The sequence below is a fragment of the Chanodichthys erythropterus genome, chromosome 3 (genome assembly GCF_024489055.1).
Source record: "Chanodichthys erythropterus isolate Z2021 chromosome 3, ASM2448905v1, whole genome shotgun sequence".
NCBI classification, from domain to species: Eukaryota; Metazoa; Chordata; class Actinopteri; order Cypriniformes; family Xenocyprididae; genus Chanodichthys; species Chanodichthys erythropterus.
Genome location: NC_090223.1, coordinates 48,765,425 through 48,780,483, shown reverse-complemented (window position 1 = coordinate 48,780,483; position 15,059 = coordinate 48,765,425). Strand labels below are relative to the sequence as shown.

General features: G+C 36.5%; 1 protein-coding gene across 3 annotated transcripts in view; it reads left to right on the top strand.

Moving 5' to 3' along the window:
* prkar1b (protein kinase, cAMP-dependent, regulatory, type I, beta) overlaps positions 1–15,059 on the top strand; it is a 75,052-nt gene that overhangs the window by 39,177 nt on the left and 20,816 nt on the right. For all 3 annotated transcript variants that reach the window (XM_067376765.1, XM_067376758.1, XM_067376753.1), the window contains exons 5-7: positions 4,091–4,152; positions 5,759–5,805; positions 13,515–13,673. In XM_067376765.1, coding sequence (XP_067232866.1) covers positions 4,091–4,152; positions 5,759–5,805; positions 13,515–13,673 — 268 coding nt within the window. The remainder of the gene's footprint in view (positions 1–4,090; positions 4,153–5,758; positions 5,806–13,514; positions 13,674–15,059) is intronic.

Sequence of the window (15,059 nt, the reverse complement as noted above, 5' to 3'; positions counted from 1 at the left end):
AAGAAATTATTATATAGTGGCTTCTCCAACTGCAGCAACTTCTATTTTTCTTAGTGATATTTAGCACCAGTTTATCAGGAAATGACGAATTTGTTCTCATTGGCTCACTGGATGGAAACAGTGCTTTATTTTCAAATGTTTGATGCAATATTCCAATTTAGGAAACATAGCCAGTGATTCCTTTGATATCCCACAATCCTATGTGCAGTTCAACAGTTGGTGAAAAGAATAAAAATTGTTTTTCTTTCAACTTATGACTTAATTTCTACTAATAAATATTAAAATATGAAATATTTGCTTGCTTATGTCCAATCATTTGACCATATACATTTTTTGTCCCACCTGTTTACTTTCACATGACATGACTTGTATTCGATATCTATTTACATCAGTCTCCCACCATAACTAGAATTATCTCTATACATGTTTAGACATATATCAGATGTCCAGATATTGGATATGTACACTTCTGTTCAAAAGTCTGGGGTAAGAGTCTCTTATACTCAACAAGACTACATTTATTTGATCAAAAATACAGTAAAAACCGTAATATTGTGAAATATTAACTTTTTTCTATGTTAATATATTTTTAAATGTAATTTATTCCTGTTATGTCCAAAGCATCATTACTCCAGTCTTCAGTGTCACATGATCACAGAAATCATTATAATATGATGATTTGATGCTCAATAAACATTTCTTATTATTATCAATGTTGAAAACAGCTGTGCAGCTTCATATTTTTGTGAAAAGAATGATACTTTTTCTCAGGATTCTTTGATGAATAGAAAGTTCAAAAAGAACAGCAATCATTTGAAATATAAATCTTATTATAAATGTCTTTACTGTGATTTTTAATCAATTTAATGTTTTTTGGCAAAAAAAAAAAAAAAAAAATGTCCTTCACAATGAAGAAAGAATTTTCCCAGAAGTTCCCCAAACTTTTGAACCAGTAGTTTGTTTCTGGAGACTTGAACCTCTGACCTTGCCGTTGCTAGCACCACTAGTTGAGCTATAAGAGCTTTCTTTCATCCTCCAACCTTACAGTACTTCTCAGACACTTCCCACCCACTCCTTTCTCAAATTTAAGACCAATCTCACCACCGCTCATCACCAGCCACCTTCTCAATCCCTTTCTTCTCCCTTTACCTCAAGACTTCTCCTCTGATCTTTCCTCCATCTGACATCATACTCCATGACATCACACTTTGAGTTTAACCATTCTGGTTCATTTAATGGCTACTCGCAGCACTGTTTTAACCACTTTACCTCGCTGAAATAGCCGCGGTTCAGTTCTCCAGGGAGTCATCATCATCATCATCTCCCACTGAAATCGTAAGTCTCGTAACGCCGCTGGGTTGTGAATGGGTTTGAGTGCCGGGGAATCCCCGCAGCCAGACAACTGATGAGAGCTCTCATGGTGGAACATTTTAAATAAACATCCTTTACACTCAGTAAACTTCTAAAACCAAGTGCTTGTGACTGAAGACCACCTACCAGATGCTCCATTATTTGCTCTCAAGACTGGAATATGAGCTTCAATGCCTCTAATCATTGCATTACTGTTTTCTCTGAAGTACAATGCGTGCAATTACTTTTATTTTCACAAATATGAACTCAAAGGAACTCATTTTAACAACCGCTTGCTGCTCCTACATGTTTTGTTTGCCTCAGTTGCATTATTAGTGGTTTTTGCTAATGCCACTATTGGTAATACATGGGTTAGGGATTTTTTCAATTTGAAAAATTAAATTCAATCTACAGCTATTAAAAATCATATTTTAAATAAAGTTGAAATAAAATTATTAGATGAAATAAAATTACTACATGAAAAACGTACACTTAAAAAAATCTAAATTTTATAGAACAGGGATTCAGACTGCGACCAAATGGTCACATTTTGCATCCTTTTTTCTTGCTGGTGCGAGTAAATTTTGTTAGAGATTGCACTGGTGTGAGCACCACGTTGCCCAACTGATAAGAGCTGCCATTTCTGTTGCATATGAAAAACATCAAACATCAAATGAAACGAAAGCAGAATGAACTAGGACTGGGACAATAAATCGTTGCATTGCAAATTAAGAAATGATCCTAAAATTTCTGAATGCATGGCAGTTCTCTCTCAAATCGATTTTGAGCTTAGTTTTTAACAGAAAGCCGTACTCTGCTTGCTTCCAATTCTTTACACACACCACTTGAACCTAAAATAATCATTCATAAAGTTTGAAAAGGTTGAAGGTCGAATTACAAGGGTGTTTGCAGTGGGCTGTGTTTACATAGCCGAACGCACGGGCACTCTTCTTCATGAGCATTTGAGAAAAACTAGCCTAGAGCGCCATCTGCTGTTTAAAAACTAAGCTCAGAATCGACTTGAGAGAGAATCGCGATGCCTTGCAAAAATCTCAGAATCGATCCATGAATTGCGATGCACTGATTTATTATCCCAGCCCTAGAACAAACCTGGGCTTCTCGTTTGAGCTGCGCAGTGTGGACCGTTTATCAGCTTGGACAAATACAGCGCAGCACAAACTAAGAACAGGTTTACTCGCGGGCCGATCTTGATCATGTGACACTGCTACAACACAGCGCTGGGAGATCCAGTGAGAAAGCATTTGAATTTGCCACATTATTAATAACATCGCAGCTAGATCCAGTGAGAAGCATTAAAATTTGGCATGGAATCATATCAGATCAAATAATGCTGCCATAGAAAAATGGAGAAACTTTGTGCTATGAATGAAATGAACAAGTTATAGAAGGCTTTTCAGTCCACAAATCACCAATAATTACCATGGATTTATTATTACGCTAACTGTAACCATGGTATTGTGGCAGAAATAGTTGAATGTTCATTTCAGGGTTCGTACAACAACTTTTTGAGAGTGAAATTCAAGTACTTTCAAGTGCTTCACACTTTTTCCAGCACTTCAAAGCTCTAAATATTATCAAATTTAAATATTATTTTAATGTGATGACAGAAAAAATAAAAAATCCCCCTCTTAATGAAATTATTTCTCAACTCAAGCTCAGTGCTTTACTTTCAAATATGCATTTCAAAGAAATAAACATTATTGGTTACTGCACTTATTAATGCAAAACAATAGTCATTTTATGATTAAATTACCTTTTATGAATAAAAATCCCCCAACCCCCAGAACTAGCACTGCTCTCAAATGTTAGTCTGGAGCCTTGTAGAAATACAGAAATTATTTCATAGAAGTAATAAATTACTAAAACTGAAATAAGCTAAATAGAACTAAACAAGCTAAATTTTGTTTTTTAAAAGCTAAATATAAAAAAAAAACTAATAAAAATGACACAAATTAAACCAAAATTAAAATAAAAACTGAAAATATACACGCCGATATGCTATTCAAAATATTAATAAATTCTATCATAGTTTATAAATAATACTAAAACAACACTAGTTAGTAACTCATCCCACACTGTTTGTGTTACAGACTTGAACAATTCCTCAAGTCATGCGGATTGTTGTGGAGATGTCAAGCATATTTACTCAGCATGTAAACATAACATAAATACAACCACAGAGGCATTGACAACACAACAGCAGCAGCAGCAAATAAACACTGTTTACATCCGGCAGCAGTAATAGGAGAGGTGTATTGTGGGAACAGAGTCAGGGGTCATGTGTAGTGACTGACACACCAGTGGCTGCCGAAAAAAAGACAATGAATGGAAGTGCATTATCAGGGTCATAGACTTGTAACACTTATGACACTCTTTACCTTCACACAGGCACGGTTGTGTGGTTTTGTTTGTTGTTCGAGGGTGTGTGCCTCATGAAAAGCAGAGACTGAGCATTGTCATCTTTTACACAGTTTTGTAAAATACGTGTTTCTGTGGATATGGTGAAAACTGGCCGTATGCCATGGGGTGAAGGGTGTGATACAGTAGTGTTGACATGATCGTGTCGTGTTTGATCTCTGTGACTACAGCATGTACTTGACACTTCCAGCTGTAAAGATGACACTGATATTACTATCTGAGTATTTTATTTGTGTATTTGAATTTCCAATGCTTGATTGAGAGATTACTCTAACATATCTTTCTTTTTTTTTTTCCCCAGTGACATATTTGATGCCATGTTCCCGGTCACTCACATCGCTGGGGAAACAGTAATCCAGCAAGGTACAGTATAGAAAGATCATGAGCTTGATATCAAACACACTATATATTAGTGAGGACATCTCATAGACTTTCATTGTTTTTATATTTTTTAACTTCTGGGGAATCATTTTACTTTGATCTAAATGGTCTTATTATGATACACTCATATTGTTCTTAATATTGTAGCATTTTGGAACATAACGGCACATGAATCCGAGCTTGAGTCATTCTATTGAATGTTACACTACATTTATGTACTTGCAGTACACGTACGGTGCAAAATACAAGACACAAACCTTAGAAAAGTATTATCAAAAGTGCAAATGCATTGCAGACTGTTTTAGTTATGCAAGAAGGAACGGTGGGTGATGAGGGTTTTTTCTGTAGTCAAACAATGAGCTCTTTTTGGTTTCATGTGGAGTTCATAAAGCAATAGAGAACAGTGAACTGCATGCATGACTTACATACTCTCTGTGCAATGCAATTCTTGAAACAGAGTTTCAAAGCATTTATCTAACATGGACAGATTGCCCATAAAAGTAGATCTAGGAATGTACAAAGTTTTGTTTGTGTGTGTGTGTGTGTGTGTGTGTGTGTGTGTGTGTGTGTGTGTGTGTGTGTGTGTGTAGATGTGTGTGTTTTTGTTCTCGTCAAATATTTGACTGCACTCTGTGACTCAAGGATCTGTTGGCCAAAAAACAGAAACTTCAGAGCAGAGGTGATAAAAGACAGGAAGACAGGAACAATACTAAGAAAAATGAGCTGAATGGGTTGAAAGAAAGAGAGACGGCGAGTAAGAGAGGGAGAGGGCACTAGCGATCGGTGAGTGTGTTAAGATAAATTGCTTGTGTGATTTACGAGCGCTTAGTGTGTTCGGTGTTAATTAGCCCCGTGAACCCACGTGAACTCGGCAGTGCACGGACTCTTTTAACTCTTCGGCTCGCACAAACACACACGCTCGCTACCGGGATCCCAAACACCAGTTTCAAAACACACTTAGACCTCAAAGACCCTCTGAACCTAGAGAAATGCTTTATGAGACGGCCTTTAACTTGGAAATGCTGATCAGAGCCTGTGGCTTCTGGCACGCCCAAACGTCCATTAAGCTCTCAGATGGGGTGTAGAAGATGAAGCCTGGGAATCATTTAGATGGCACTGCTCTGGGAGGTGGTGACGTTTTTAAAGTGGTGTGCCATCTTTTATCTTTGATATGCACGTCTATGTGTACGGTCTTGGGAAATAGGGAGTCGGAAAAGGGATTGAATCTGGGAAAGACACAAAATTATTTATCTTTTCCTCCTTTCAATCTGAATTTAAAGGTCCCATGAAATTAAAATGGGAGTTTTGTGGCTTTTAGTACATTTTTGTTTGCTGTGGGGGCTCTTAAAAGGTTGCAGAATTCACTTTTAGTTGATATATAAATGGATTTACAATGTTGAGCATAAGAGACTTCTTTCAAATACTTATCTTATTGACCCCATGTCGACTTGTGTTTAGTATTGTATGTAGATTTTCACAACTGAGCAAAAAAACAGGAGGGAAATAGGCTACTGTATGTATCTGTAGTTTTCTCCATGAAGTTGGTTGATTCGAATAATCTCACGATTTTCTCTCGTTTCTTTCTCAGGTGATGAAGGAGACAACTTCTATGTGATTGATCAAGGAGAAGTTGATGTGAGTTCAGTATTTCTACAGTCAAACTCATACATGTACTGTGGTATATGCAACTTATCAAGATAAACTCATGAAACTCATAAAGTGCCCCTCGGATATTACCTTTCATCACTGTAAAAAATAAATCCATAAAATAACAGAAAAGGTACTGGCAGCTCATTACCTGGACATTATCCAGTAATTTTATGGACATTTCTGTTAACCCTAAAACACAATGCAATAAAGTGCAATTCTAAATACAGGTAAAACACCTGTAAAAAATAAAAACGTAATAAAAAAAAAAATTCTGTTACATTAATACTGTAGGTTTTGCCTTATTTTTATGGATTTCTTTTTTAGAATGCAGTGTTATATAGCTGTTTGTGAATGTAAAAGGTCTGCAAAGTTTCAAAGATCAAAGTGCACGATAAATGGAGTTACTGCCTCCAAAAAGCAAGAGCCGATTCTGAACTGCCTGATATGAGTCGTCAGTAATTTTACTTCCAGACTTCCTGATCGAACCTACGTAAGTTTGTAACATATCTGCAAAATGATCGCCTGTTGTCTTCATTGGCTGCCCGCAAACATTGGACCCTATTTGAACAATCTAAGCACAGGGTCTAAAGTGCACGCCGCAAGTGCGCTTAGGGCGTGTCCGAATCCACTTTTGTTAGTTTAAGGACGGGAAAAATGGTCGGCTAGTATCTTAATGAGTAATGGGTGTGTTTTGGCCATAACGCACAATAAATCAATCAGAGTCTAATTTCCCATTCCCTTTAAAAGCCAGTTGCGCTCACGGCATGGCAGATTCACTATTTACGTGGCGGAATTTGCAAGCAGAAAAACCGAATACTTCTCTAGCAAGGAAACAGATCATCAACGGCAGACTATCTACTGGAAAAGCCGGATTCTACCAAAGCATTTTTATCTTTATGCACACAATAATAATCTGTAATCCTTTTATTTTTTAATATTTGGCATGTTTGTGTGCTGCTTACCCTGTGTGTGTAACAAGCAGAGTGTACGCGTGTTATGTATCTGCATTAGGAGCATATTACTAACGCGCTCTTTAAATAACAAAACAAATATTGCGCCATTGACTATAGAGCAGGTTTCAGTTGGTCAATGGCACAGTCTATTTCAGTTGCCTCAAAATAGCAACACGCCAACAATGCACCTGAACACACCTTGGACCAGCACGCCCATGGGCGAACAGATGGTCGCAAATGCATTTGCTATTTAAACAACGTGATGCAGGATGTGAAAATGATAACTGTGTTGGGCTGAAACTAGCGAAAAACACTTGCGTCGCGCCTGGCGCCACATTGCACTGGGTATATGATAGGGCCAAATAACAAATATTGTAGTTGTAGCTGAGAACTGGAAGAGTTTGGTTCATGTTATCGACATGTTGAGAAGACGCTGTTTTCTGTGCTCCCAAAGCAAATCCTTTTTCATGCACTTCTAAAGGATGAGGACTTGAGCTGGAATTGATACAGTGAAAAGGACTCCATCTTTACTGTTTGTATCACTGTGTATACAAGTGCAGAGGAAGCCTTCTCAACTGAAATTCAGATATGGGAATGGGCGTTTCGTTTCTGACACATAAGCAGTAGACCTGAGTGATTGAATCCTTTATCAAACCGTTTCAGACACTGTGAGAATAGAAGTTTTGAAAGAGAAGTGTTTTTGTTCTTGAATGCATGTAAACCTGTAGTAGGAGACCTTCAAAACAAAATTAGAAACCTTTAAAATTGCACAGCAGTGAACAGATGCTCTGGGACTGATTCATCTACATCCGTAATACAGTACATTGAAATGTTTTATGCAAAAAAAAAAAAAAAAAAAAAAAAAAAAAATATATATATATATATATATATATATATATATATATATATATATATATATATATATATATATATATATATATATTATAAAATATCATTCTTAATATTTTTAAATTTTTTAAATTGAGTTAATACATAACAGTATTTTGGTTCTTTATGCTAATTAATAAATTATAAATTTAAAATAAATTCAATTTAAAATAAAAACATATATATATATATATTATAAAATATCATTCTTAATATTTTTAAATTTTTTAAATTGAGTTAATACATAACAGTATTTTGGTTCTTTATGCTAATTAATAAATTATAAATTTAAAATAAATTCAATTTAAAATAAAAATCAAATACAGTAATGAAAGTTTGAAATGGGAATGTGTTTAAACATGCTAATTAAATGTACCAATTTAATCTAATGTGCAAAAAATAGATTAAAAAAATGTTTTTTCCCTCCCATTGACTTCAGAGTGAAATGTAACCTGGGAATGTTTTTTTGTGATGTTCATACAACTATGACGAGAATTTCTGAAACATCCTATCATATAGACCTAAAATAGTAGGTCTATATGATAAAAATCTTACTCACTGGCCTCTTTTTACACTACAAAAAAACTGGAACACTGACTGCCATTGTTTTACCTTCCCAAAGATGACATGGATAAAGTTCAAGTGAAGTGATGTGTCATTATCTCCAGAGAGAATCCATTTCCCAGTTTTGTTTTAGAGAGATGATAAGAAGCTTTCAAATAGATTTTCTTTGTACATGCATATGATTTATTTAGAATTTGCTTTTATCACCCTGGGAATCTGTAGTATTTTCCTTCCACCATTTTTGGTTCTTCAGTAAATAGGATTGTTTAGTTAAAAGGGGCCTTTTCCACACTTTTCTAGCATTTTATTTTTCCCCCAGAGTCCATTTATAATGGCAGTTATGACTACTTGAACCAAACGTTTAGTTTTTATGACCATTTTCCACGCTCCCTATGACTCTTAGAATTAAGCTGTTTTTCTACTATATATATATGTAAAAAATCTCTTTACATGTGAACAGACTAACACCCGTCAGATCAAGTTGCTGAATAGTGAATAGTAAACTATGAATATAAACTACCCTTTTTTGTGAAAGAAGTCTTTTCTGCTCACCAAGACTGCATTTATTTCATCAAAAATGCAGTAATATTGTGAAATATTTTTACAATTTAAAATAACTGTTTTCTATTTGAATATATTTTAAATGTAATTTATTCCTGTGATCAAAGCTGAATTTTCAGCATCATTACTCCAGTCTTCAGTGTCACATGATCCTTCAGAAATCATTCTAAAATGATGATTTGGTGATACATTTTTCTTAAGGATTCTTTGATAAATACAAAGAACAGCATCATGATTTTTTTTTTTTTTTTTTTTTTTGTATATAAAAGTCTTTATAATGTCTTTACTGTCATTTTTGTTCAATTTAATGTAACCTTGCTGAATAAAAGTGTTAATTTCTTTGAAGAAAGAAAAATCTTACTGACCCTGATAAATAAATTCATATGTTTATGTGCTCAAGGTTGTGACTTAACATTGACAATTTCTAATTGGCCCATTTTGATTCTAATATTGGTCAAGCTGTTTTATTTTAAAAGAGCAAGAAAAACCCTGTTTTTCCAACACAGACTCATACATTTGAACACTGTATCTTAATATTCTTTGTTATTAACAGTCTTGTTTGTGCTTAGTGATCATCTGTGTGATATATCGGTGCTAATATTTCTCCTCTGCTCTGGATGAGCTCCGAGGGCGCGTTGAGTCAGCACTGGGTCACTGCCACATCAGATTGTGTCGTATTAAGCTCTTTGGTCAGAGCCAGAGGACAGAGAGCCCAAGCACAAAGCCCGACTCGCTCAATCCACTGTACACTACATTAGTGCTATCAAACACATGCAAAATACATGTTTACAGACATTATCCAGTCTTCTCATATGTGTACACTCAGCTCCATAAACCTCCCAGACATACGCAAACATGCTGGAATGTCAAGATACGTCTCGAATACGACGTGATGTCTCTCATTAGCAGAGAGGATAAATCTCCTGTGACTTTGGAGCGCATAGTACTGCATGCTAATCGAGAATGTGCTCAAATTTGGAATTCATTAGCGCGCGCACACTCTCATGAAGAAAAAAATGCACTTTTAGTCACTTAGGGACAGATTTACTAACAGCTTGCACCAGTGCAAACCCTCTTTTTGGCATTAAAAAACTACTGTCAGAATTTACTAAAGACACACAGTGAACAATTTGCACTGAAAAGGCATGGACATCTCTTTGTAGGAGTTTCCCTTTCAGGTGCAAAATCCATGAGGAGAGTATTTAAATTAATCATGCATATTTGCCCTGTTTAGTAAATCTGGTCCTTGAAGTCATATTTCTAGGGCTGACCCCTAATTGTCGACCAAATGTTATTTGATGAGAAAAGGCTTGGTCAACCAAATTTTAATTAGTCGGTCGATCGCAAAAAAACAAACTCCACAGGAATCGGCAGTCCGTTGAGTCATGCAGTTCAGGATGGACAGATGGATAACATGGCTGGTCCATGTTGTAATTATGTTGGGCAGGAAATACTCATTCAACCTCAAACATGAATTATCATTTGAAAAAATTGAGTAGTAGCAAAGTCCCTTTAAGACAAGTAATGTCACTTGGCGGCCATCTTTGAAACGCCTCTCAGGCATGCAAGTGCAGCTCCTATCTCTCTGAAAGGGGAATTGAAATCATTTGAAATCACCAATGAAATCTGACAACTGTCTCATAAAGTTTGTTTCTAAATGCTTGAATCATGACAAAAAAACTGAATTTTTCAGGCTAATGCACATGCGCAGACCTAAACCTGCATCTTAAGGCAGGAACACGCCAAGCTGACAGTTGGCTTTCGGGCAGTTTTTGTTTGTCGGCCAACCAAGTTTTCTCAGTGTGTTCTGCACTGTCGACTTAAGTTGGTCCTTGTCGGCTTTTTTTGGCCGATTCTATTGGAACACTGACTTTTTCTACCAGAGCTTCTAACGGCAGCTGCAGTGACGCAATGACTTTACTAATCAGTGATTGGCTCTTTTATTTATATGCAGTGCGTCATATTGTGCGTTGCACTTTCTCCTACTCATAGTAATACAAGTGCACAGTCTTTCTATAACCATCAGGCATAACATTATGAGCACTGACAGGTGAAGTGAATAACCCTGATTATCTCTTCATAACAGCACCTGTTAGTGGGTGGATATATAAGGCAGGAATTGAACATTTTGTCCTCAAAGTTGATGTTAGAAACAGGAAAAATGGGCAAGTGTAAGGATGTCAGCGAGTTTGACAAGGACCAAATTGTGATGTCTAGACGACTGGGTCAGAGCATCTCCAAAACTGCAGCTCTTGTGGGGTGTTCCCGGTCTGCAGTGGTCAGTGTCTAACAAAAGTGGTCCAAGGAAGGAACAGTGGTGAACCGGCGACAGGGTCATGGGCGGCCAAGACTCACTGATGCATGTGGGGAGTGAAGGGAGGCCCGTGTGGTCCGATCCAACAGATGAGCTACTGTAGCTCAAATTGCTCAAGAAGTTAATGCTGGTTCTGATAGAAAGGTGTCAGAATACACAGTGCTTCACATTTTGTTACGTTTGGGGCTGCATAGATGCTGACCAGTCAGGGTGCCCATGCTGACTCCTGTCCACCGCCGAAAGCACCAACAGTGGGCATGTGTGCATCAGAACTGGACCACGGAGCAATGGAAGAAGGTGGCCTGGTCTGATGAATCACGTTTACTTTTACTTCACGTGGATGGCCGGGTGCGTGAGCGTCGCTTACCTGGGGAACACACGGCACCAGGATGCACTATGGGAAGAAGGGAAGCCGGCGGAGGCAGTTTGATGCTTTGGGCAATGTTCTGCTGGGAAACCTTGAGTACTGCCATCCATGTGTATGTTACTTTGACACGTCCCATCTACTTAAGCATTGTTGGAAGAAGGCAAGTACACCCTTTCATGGAAACGGTATTGCCTGGTGGCTGTGGCCTCTTTCAGCAGGATAATGTGCCCTGCCACAAAGCAAAAATGTTTCAGGAATGGTTTGAGGAGACAACAACGAGTTTGAGGTGTTGACTTGGCCTTCAAATTCCCCAGATCTCAATCCAATCGAGCATCTGTGGGATGTGCTGAACAAACAAGTCCGATCCATGGAGGCTCCACCTCACAACTTACAAGACTTAAAGGATCTGCTGCTAACATCTTGGTGACAGATACCACAGCACACCTTCAGGGGTCTAGTGGAGGCCATGCCTTGATGGGTCAGGACTGTTTTGGCAGCAAAAGTGGGACCAACACAATATTAGGAAGGTGGTCATAATGTTATGCCTGATCGGTGTATGAAGTCTTTGGTAGTAGCCTAATGTTAGCCACTTTACATGGCCGCTTGCTTTAACGTCAATCTAGATAAATGTCCTATTATTAGCTATTATTTCTGATTTTTCCAACACAGACACAATCATAACTTTTGCCTGTACACTGCGTAAGCATTAAGTGTACTCTTGAGCACCTAATTTATATGTAAAGACTCCCCCCAGTTTATATTTAAATAATTAAATTAATATCATAAACTTGTGACTAGTCAACTAATAGCTTAAAAGAATGACTACCAGTCGACTAAAAAAATCTTTTTTGGGGGGCAGCCCTAATATTTGCCATTTATGTCTGTCCGTTGTTTCAATAAAATGACTGAATTCGAGACTGATTGTATATTGCAAAGAATGTTAAGCGCAACTTCTCACCTTAAGTGACATGTTGGCCATCTCTGAGGAGGCTTTGACCCAAACCTGCTCGAGTGGCCGGTCTGGACAGCAGAGATACCTGTGGAATGTGTCTTAGATGGCTGGCAGAACGCCTGGCCCAAGCAGGACCAGCGTTTATTTCTGCCCCATGTGTTAGCTTTTTTTTTTATCTCCCCTCATAAAATCAACAAGTGGATTGTGTGTCTACAGGTGAAACCCAATCAGGCTCTGTGGAAAATGAGAAAGAGGCTCTTTGTGCTTGTCTATGCGCGTGGCTGTTGAAAACCACGCACGGACACATACACACACAGATTCAGTGAGAGATTCTCTTCGGCAGCATCTTACGGTTGTGCCAAAATGAAAGACAAAACAGGGGAAAGAGTCTCAAGGTGTTATCTAATTCCTCGTAAGACACCCTAGAGGACCCAACTGCAGGTTGGGAAGATAGAGGGTGCGAGCTGTGTGTTATCAGATCACCTGCTTCACTATGAATGCCCTTGACTATCATTAGTATGAAACAAGAGTTCAGTCAGTCCTTTAAGATAACAAGAAATTGAAATAGAATATTTTCTGTTTAAATGACCCTTTTTGTGTGTAGTTCATCAATGCATATTCTAAAACAAGTGTTTTTTTTTTGTTTTTTTCATCTTAACCAAAGTGTAATGGGTGAATTTCACGGATAAGACATAAATAGATTATGATGTCTGTTATATTTATATAGATATAATATCAAGATATCTAAAAAAAGTTTGAAAAAAAGTTTATTTTAATAAAACATACATTATATTATAATGACAGTTAGATTTTTTTCACATTATATTATATTATATTATATTATATTATATTATATTATATTATATTATATTATATTATATTATATTATATTATATTATATTATATTATATTATATTATATTATATTATATTATATTATATTATATTATATTATATTATATTATATTATCCCAACAATCATAATAGTCTTAAAAATGGCCTAGAATATTCTAATTTATTATGAAAGTTAATGCTGTTGTGTTGTGTTTTATAAACAGAAATATGTAATGATCTATCTTTCTCTCTCTCTCCGCAGGTGTATGTAAATGGGGAATGGGTGACCAGTATCGGAGAGGGTGGTAGTTTTGGAGAATTGGCACTGATATATGGAACTCCTCGAGCCGCTACTGTGAAAGCCAAGACTGACCTGAAACTGTGGGGCATAGACAGAGACAGCTACCGTCGCATCCTTATGGTAAAAACACACTCACACACTTAAATTACACAGTGACACAAGGAAAAAATAATATTAGAATTTCCATTTTGGCTAAATTATCCCTTTAAATGACAATCCCTTCCTCTGCCAATTGTATGGCATGACTTTCCAGATTGAAACACTTCTGTTTTCAAACTAAACCAAACTTTCCACCCTTTGGTATTCTTTAACTAAATACTTACCGTCTCGCTCAACAGTGTAATCTGCATCAAGTGCTCCATCTGTAGCAGTGTTTGTGTTTGTAGAGTGTGTTTGTGTGTGTGTGTGTGTGTGTGTGTGTGTGTTGTGGGAATGAATAAATGAATATTTCTAATGCCCCGCAAGCCTCCGTGGAAACAGTTCTCCACACAGAGCCTGACAAGGGACCAATTTAGATTTTTCTGTCAGGGCATCGTTTCGTTTTTCTTTCTCTTTAGTGTCTTCCTCGCTTTCTTATGCAAACACACACTTATAATGCAGACTTACTCTTAACAACACACACACACACACACACACTGAGTTCTGTGAGAAGAGATTCAGGTTTCAGCTATGCTGAGCTGCTCTTAATTAAACCAGTACTTTATATGATTTGTGTTTGTTTATGTGTGTGTGGCTGCAGTCAATTAGAGATAAGTGAGTAATTCATAAAACTGTTAAATGTGTCATATTCCAATGTTCACAGTGAGCATAAAATCTTTTTTGACAGTGTTTATCATAATGTGTGTGAGAGATCCTGTGAAATGGCCTACACTTATGTTGGTTTTCCATTTTATTTTTGAAACAATCTAATTTGCAATCCACCATTTCTTAGATGCTTACAAATATACCTGGGCACTATATAAAAACATGTATTTAAATTTTTTGATGATATTTAATTGAAATTTTAATATTCATTATATCTAAAATAGCTTTTTCATTAATATCTAAAATAGCTTTTTCACAATCAAAGAAAATCCTGATTATGATAATGATTTAGATATTTTACTAGATTATATTTAGTCATGATTGAGTATTTTATTTCTTGCATAACATTTTCAATATAGATTTTAAATGTTTTTTGACTGAAATTAGGGAAAATGTAATGTATGTATATTTTTATTATTTTATTTTATTACTATGTATTTATTTATTATTATTATCTTTTTATTTATTTTTTCATTCCTAATTGACCCTTCGCAAAGACCCGCCCCCCTTAGTTACTGTTGCTTTGTCCGACAAGCCGTGGCGCTGTTACACCACACGTGGTGAAAAATACATCGCGGAGCAAAGAGGACACTTACAACACGTCGACAGACAAGACAGAGCAGGTTACTTATGAAATTAAACAAAGTCCCAGCTTTCAAACTGTGTAGTTTTTTAAAGAAATTCGAAAAATAAAAACAGTTT